We start from the raw sequence: 7339 nt of genomic DNA, 5'->3' as shown, positions 1-7339 counted from the left end.
GAGGTGGGGCATCTCCTTTGAAGAGGCATCAGGGCTGAATGTAGATCCTCCGACTTTTGACCCCAGCTCTTGCCACTGTGTGTCTGCCGCCTTCTCCCTGCCCCTGGTGGCCCTTGTCTGGAGCCAGCGGTGAGAACCGGGTGGTCCTGGGAGTCATGGGTCAGGGCCAGGCACAACAACCCCTTAGAGCATCAGCGCACTTAGCTCTGGCCCCTGAGCCTCACTGGAGAAATCTTTTGCACTCAGAACTTGCCTGCCAGGAAGCAGCCCTAGAAACAGACTGTATGAGAGTTTCAGACCAACATAAGCCACGTCTGCCGGAAATCACTTCCTTCATTCGTTCATTTATAGGGCAACTGATGGACCCAGGCATCACGACTGTCCTGCCCTTGGCCTGTCTCATCCATGTGTTTGGTTCTTGGAGGGTGAACAGGGCTGGAGAATGAAGGTGGACCATAGTATGTTTTTTTTAATGGTGGTGGTTTAGTCGCTAAGTCGTGTCCGACTCTTGTGGTCCCCTAGATTGTAGCCCTCTGGGCTCCTCTGTCCATGGGATTCTCCAGGCAGATATACTGGAGTGGGTAGCCAGTTCCTTCTCCCGAGGATCTTTCCAACCCAGGAATCCAACCCGGGTCTCCTGCATTGCAGGCATACTCTTCACTGGCTGAGCTATGAGGGAAGACCTCATTATAGTTATAAACCTTTTAACAGTTATTTGATCAATTTATTTGGCTGCACCAGGTCTTAGTTTTGGCTTGTGGGGTCTTTAGTTGCATGCAGCGTGTGGGATCTAGTTCCCCGACCAGGGATCAAACCCAGGCCCCCTGCGTTGGGAGTATGGAGTCTTAGCCACTAGACCACCAGGGAGTGCCTGTTTTTTGATCCGAATAAGGAATTCATGAACACAGTACAAAATTCAAAGGCACAAAAGGGTGTTTGGTGTAAGCAGAGTCTCCCTCCCCACTGACAAAGCTCTTACCAAAGGGCGTCCCCCTGCCGCCCCATGATTAGTTCCCGTGAGAGGAAGAAAACCCTTAAATCAGTGGATTCGCTCTTCAGGGAGCTGATTCAGATGGGCGACAGACAGTTGCCCGGGGGCAGCATGTCTGTAAAAGCAGGTGGCATCCAGGGGCTTGGGATAAAGGCGGTTCTAAGAGGGGTCCTGCCCCCTGCTGGGTGCTGGAGTTGAGGGGGTTGCTGTCTGCCATGTCACCCCTGAGCTGTTTCTCTCCTGTCTTGGTGTGAACCCCCCAAAACAGCCTCGGGTTTCTTGTAAACCTTTTGTCAGTTAGGCTGGGAGGCCCCATCCCTTCTCGTGAATACAGGAGAGACTGGTTCCTTAATCCATGTACAGACAAGGTCCGGACACTGAGGAGTAACAGGGAGCAGCATCAGAGACCCTCCTCCCCGCCCCCTGCCTCTCCCTCTTTCCTTTTTGTTTCCTTCCCTTCGCTTTCACTTCTCTTCCCCACCCCCAAGCGCACCCTAAACACATACAGTGAGCAGTGCCTGGGCTTCCCATGGATTTATGATTTATGGTTATTCATCTTATTATCTAAGTGGTTTTGCCAGGTAAAATATTAAGGCAGCACTGCCATTATAACTTTGTCTTCCATGATCTCATTGGCAGCTGGTGTTGCCATGACAACTGGGTTGGAGAAACTGGTACCGAGTTTCAGTGGAAGAGATGCAAACACTGGTGTGTGTGTGTGTGTGTGTGTGTGTGCATACACGCAGACCTCCCATCATGTATATCTCTGGTGCAGAAAGCCATGGACTTTTCAATCCTCGCCTTCTGCTTCTCCTTCCAGTTTGGTCAAAATTAGCTTCAGGGCTCTAAATCAATTAGAAGGAGGCTTTGGAGGGTGATTTCTTTGTGTGGCTTTTGACTACCAAATTGAAACTAGAGACAGAGAAGAGGTATCTTCCAGGCTTTCTCCTCACCTGAAATGAAGCAAAGACACCCACTGGATGTTGCCCTTTTAAAAGCACCTTGGGCCTAACTTATTTAACATCTTTGTGTAATTCTCTTATTAGTCATAGACAGAGCTTGAAGGGGCCCCAGATGTCATCTCTCTAATGTCCTTTTCATTTAGGTGAGAAAACTGAGGCCCAGAAAGGTTAAGTGACTTGCCCCTATAGAGTATGGTCCACTGAGAGGCCATTGGCTCTGAGATCGCACTGCCTGGCTCATATCCTGCCTCCAGGGTGCGTTTACTGTGACCTCACAGTAAATGTGACCTCAGCCAAGGGGCTTCCCCTCTAAGCCTCAGTTTTGTTCATCTGTAAAATGGAGATGGTAGCCAGAGCAACCTTACTAGGTCGTTGTAGGGATTAAGTGACACAATCTACAACGTTTGGACTTGTTCACTCACCAAGTCGTGTCTGACTCTGCAACCCCACAGACTGCAGCATGCCAGGCCTCCCTGTCCCTCACCATCCCCTGGAGTTTGCCCAGATTCATGTCCATTGAATTGGTGATGGCATCCAGCCATCTCATCCTCTGTCTCCCTCTTCTCCTTCTGCCTTCAATCTTTCCCAGCATCCGGGTCTTTTCCAATGAGTCGGCTGTTCCCATCAGGTGGCCATAAATTTTATCACTATTACCCAGGGCCACACTGAGAATCAGAAAACAGAACCAAAATCCAGCTCAGCTAAGTCCTTAAACAGGACCCTTTTTCCACGAATCCCATCCTGTCCTTTCGTTCTTGTTCCGTGTCATCCAGGGACGAATGGAGGTCTCTTCTGAGATGTAGGTTGTCTTTTCTTAAAACCCCCTATGAACTGTGTACAGCATAGTCCCTAGTGTATACTTGTTGATTTGAGGGTAAACATTACATGCTTCATGCACTAACAGAATGTGCATGGGATGTGCACGGGGTGGCTGCAATGCAGGAGGGAAAGAATGAGAAGAAAACTTAGGGCGGGAAATGAACGTTTCTTGACTATAACTGGGCATTTTGCTGAGCTCTTTACAAATGCATTTAATCATAACAGCCCCATGACGTGAGCATATTCATCCCCACTCTACCAATAAGAAAACTAAGTCAGAGTAGGTCTGCAGCCACCGGGGTTTACACAGCAGGTTGAGAGAGCTTGGTTCCCACCCACCCTTTTACAGCAAGGTGCTGCTGATGCCCTCAATACACCGTGTGGTTCACAAGAATTTCTCACCCCCTCTGTGAGCCAAATGCACATTTCCTGAGGTGGTGAGTTTCTGAACAGACTGGTACCTCTTCCATCACTGCCACAAAGCTGAGGGTACAAAGCACAGTTGTGTAACTCTGGGGGTCCAAAATGCTCTCCTGGTCCAACCCAACTGGCATTGAAAAGTCACACCAGGCTGGATGGCTTTGCAGAATGCCACTTGTTTAAACTCCTTTTCATCGCTCTGGCAAGAAGACGAGCAATGCAGGGGAACCTCACAGTCCTGTTCAGAGGAGCAAGCTGTTCTGGGGAAATGTATTTCAAAAGGTATCCTGAATTAAAAACACGCCCACTTGGGAGGGGGCAGTGAACCTATATCCTCTACCCTAGGTAATGAGGCCATTACACCAGCTGGTCTCCGCACATCTTATGTAAGAATAGCTCAGTCTCTGGGTGAACCTGGTAAACTAGTACAGAATTTAACCAAGTTAGGCTTTCCTAACTGGGAGTTACAGATGGAGGTCAGATGGGGACAAGGGTGCCTGCCTCCTACATAACAGGGGCCCAGAGTGGGCTGGGTGACTGGTCTAGCGTGTGGGTTGGCATAGCCACTATGCTTTTTTTTTTTCTTTCTACTTGCACTGTGTTTATTTGGCCTCGGGGGATTAGGGAGGCGTATGAAGATTTGAAAGTGATAAAGGGGCCCTTCCTGACATTACATGACGTTGCAGAACTGTGGCAAAAGCCTGCACTTCGGAGACAGACTCACCTCTCAGGAGGGAGAGCCAGTCTGCCTTGCCCCAGGCGGGTCTCTGTGCGCACCTCACAGACTTACTGCGTCTGCTGGTGAGCGCTGTCCCTCCGCTGAGTTACTGCGGGTATTTCGCGAAATAAGATAGGTGGAAACTTAGAAAATACTAGTTTTTCAGTAACCCTTAGGCTAAAACCCATCAGATGGAGACATGTTTTCAGTATCAGTAAGCCTCCTCGTTTTGAGTCCACACGATTTTCTAGGTCATCAGATTCGAGGAGGTGTGTTGCGGTGCCAGCTCTGCGTCCCAGTGATACCCAGCTGGCAGGTAACCCCCAACAGGTACTGACGCCGACTTCCACCCCCATGAGGACCTCCCTGCAGGGTCTGCCCTCCCTCGCCGCTGCCTTCTGAGGCCCAGGCCGGAGTGGGGCGCTCTCCAGAGCCGCGGCAAGGCAGGGCTGGGGCGCGGGGGGCGGCGTTCCGCATCGTACCGAGACCGGGCCGCGTTCCCAGTGGGGACCAGCCCCGGAGGCCGCCGCGTTTACATAACTGCGATGATGTAACCGCTGGCGGGCCCGGAAGGGCGGGGCGGGGGCCGGGGAGCGCGGGGCCGCGGGACTCTGCGTGCTGCGCCCGGCCCACCATGCTCCTCTACCGCAGCGCCGCGTGGTTCGCCAAGGGGCTGCGCGAATACACCAAGTAAGGGTGCGCGGGGTACCGCGCCGGCGCCCGGGGCCCGGGGGCGGGCAAGCCGGCCGGCCGTCACGCGGCCCGCCTCGGCGCGGGCAGGCGGGATGAGCGGGAACGCGCCCGCGACTCCCCCGCGATCACTCGGACCCACCGAGCGACGGAGGCGCTCGCCTGCTGGCAGCCCACCTGCTGCAGCCGCGACCCAACCCAGGGGCGCTCTTGGGCCCGGCGCCCGCCCGAGGGGCGGGGCTGGCCCCGGGGGGCGGGGCTGGTACTCTCGGGTCCCCACCCACTGACGTCAGGCGGCCCCGGGGTCTGCGAGCCTCCTGGGCGTTGCCTGGACGCCCCGCTTGGGCGTGCTCTGGCTCTTGTCTCCTTGAGGCTGTTTTCGGCGTCTGAAGGGGTTAGTTCTAAATTGCTAGTTGAGATTCCGCCTAATACTTTCCTTGGTGTGTTTTTGTCCTTACTAATAAAATGAGGCTTGTGGACTGTGACCGCTCCCTCCAGCTGGAACATTCCGGGCACGAGTTTCAGGGCGGATGTAGACCACGCGTCCAGTGTGAGCTTGCTGAACATTGCTTGATGGTCCCCGCCACCCCCGCCCCCGTCCCGTGATCACCCTGGCTGTGCCCCAGTCGACCTCGCCCCCTTACTGTGATCTTTGAGGGGTGGCCACTTCTGGGAGGTGGAGAGGTGGTTTTTAATCTTAGAATCTCCCAGTGGTTCTCATCCCTATTTGAAACTAGAAATCATCAGCAGAATATTGTTGAGGATATCAACTTTCAGCCCCTCCCAGTGGACATTTTGATTCAATTGATGTGCACTGGGGCTTAGATTGATATTTTATTAAAAAAAAAATCCTGCACGTTCTTCTCTTATGCAACCCTCTTCTCTAAGAGACTTCCTCTCTTCCCTGCCTTAAGAGTTTTATCAGTAGTTTTATCAGTTCCAAAGGCTACCTGGGAGAAGGCAATGGCAGCCTACTCCAGTACTCTTGCCTGGAAAATCCCATGGACGGAGGAGCCTGGTAGGCTGCAGTCCATGGGGTCACAAAGAGTCGGACACGACTGAGCGACTTCACTTTCACTTTTCACTTTCATGCATTGGAGAAGGAAATGGCAACCCACTCCAGTGTTCATACTTGGAGAATCCCAGGGACAGCGGAGCCTGGTGGGCTGCAGTCTATGGGGTTGCACAGAGTCGGACACGACTGAAGCGACTTAGCAGCAGCAGCAGCAGCAAGGCTACCTGGGCAAATTTCCATCGTCCCAGGACTCCAGGCATCATTCCAAGGGGAGACAGCTGCTGTTCCTCCCTTCTCGGCTTGCAGAAGTGTTTTTGAAAAAGTGCAGACCCTCCTTAGGGGCAGTGCTGCAGAAAATGTGGGAAATGTTACTGAGTCCAAGCTCAGTCTCCTCGCTATACACAGGCCAGTTAACAGAAAATGTTGAGGCAAGGAATACGACTTTTATTGTGAAAGCCAACAAATCGAGAAGATGGCAGACTAAAGTCTCAAAATAACCACCTTGCTGTGCATCTGGATGTGAGGTTCTTGTACAGCATAGAGAGGGGTTAGAGTTGAGGAAGTAGTGACCATTATCTTGTATGTATCTCCCGGAATGGCCAAACTCAGGGAAGGGATGTGTTCCTTCAGGCAAAGGGGCAGGGTTCCCTGAGGCAGGTCATTATGTAGGATTATAATAACTAAAGCAATGTAAAACAAAGGTTAAAGTCAAAGAAACAGATCCATCATGGAGTCAGAATTGGCTCTTCCCTGCAATATTTCCCACTATCATTGTCCCTTCAACAGTCTTGGAAAAAAGAGGGTGACGACTGTGCTAACTGCTTCATTAGATGGATCTTTCAGGGAATGTTCGCAGCCATCCATGCCAGTTGCCAGTGTTCCAGATGTTGAGATTTGTCTTTCTTCGTTCCTCTTTGGAAAATGTCCACTTTACATCTGTAGCATACTGAACTTCAAACCCAGAGGCAGCATCTTAAGTTTAGGAATTTGGGGCTTTTCTATGTATGGGAAGATGCAAGAGTCAGGGCTCTTTAAAATTATTTCCTTGATATGTACCCTCAGGTATCTGGGGCAGTTAATCCTGTGTTTTCATAGGCTGAGTTTCCTCAGGGCTCATTGGCTCATGTTGGAAGCCCCCAGTTGCAGATGACTGATACGGCAGGAAATATTCCATTTCTCAGCTCCTCCCCTCTTGGTCAGGAATTTGACCAGTATTTGGGAGACAGTTCATGATCAAATCTTGTCCCACGGCGCTGGAAGGCTCATTCCAGATCAGGAAAAAATTCTTTGATATGCCATTCTAGCTGCTAAATTTCAAAGTCGACCCCCATCAATAAGGAAAGATTCTCTGGATCTTGTGCCTGATTATGATCCAGGAGACCTTTTCCCTCCCATTGCTTCTTCCCATACTTAGAATTACACTGTTACAATGATTCTTATGTTTTTAGCCATGTAAGTTTTGTTCAAGGCCTGATTACACCCTGGGTATTGTAAGAGACAACAATCTTATAAATTAGACAAGATATAAGTAATGCAGTTGGTGAAACTGACAATGACAGTGCATCAAGGAGGCACAAAGCACAAACAATTGGAAAACAAAGACCAAACTAGAACCATGATTAATTAGTTTAAGGGGAGGATTTTCCTTACCCCTGGGAAACAGATTTAAACCCGAAATTTTCTCTATATAGAAACCACAAAAACTGTAACCATATCTACCAGTT

The 7339-nt window shown here is 50.9% G+C and overlaps 1 protein-coding gene across 2 annotated transcripts in view; it reads left to right on the top strand.

Moving 5' to 3' along the window:
• The first annotated feature begins 4494 nt into the window (after positions 1-4494).
• The window catches only part of DHRS12 (dehydrogenase/reductase 12), a 41780-nt gene continuing 38935 nt past the window's right edge, over positions 4495-7339 (top strand). For both annotated transcript variants that reach the window (XM_052650150.1, XM_052650149.1), the window contains exon 1: positions 4495-4600. In XM_052650150.1, coding sequence (XP_052506110.1) covers positions 4545-4600 — 56 coding nt within the window. In that variant the 5' untranslated portion in view covers positions 4495-4544. The remainder of the gene's footprint in view (positions 4601-7339) is intronic.

This window comes from Budorcas taxicolor, chromosome 12 (assembly GCF_023091745.1).
Source record: "Budorcas taxicolor isolate Tak-1 chromosome 12, Takin1.1, whole genome shotgun sequence".
Taxonomy (NCBI): Eukaryota; Metazoa; Chordata; class Mammalia; order Artiodactyla; family Bovidae; genus Budorcas; species Budorcas taxicolor.
This window is presented reverse-complemented; position numbering and strand designations above follow the sequence as displayed.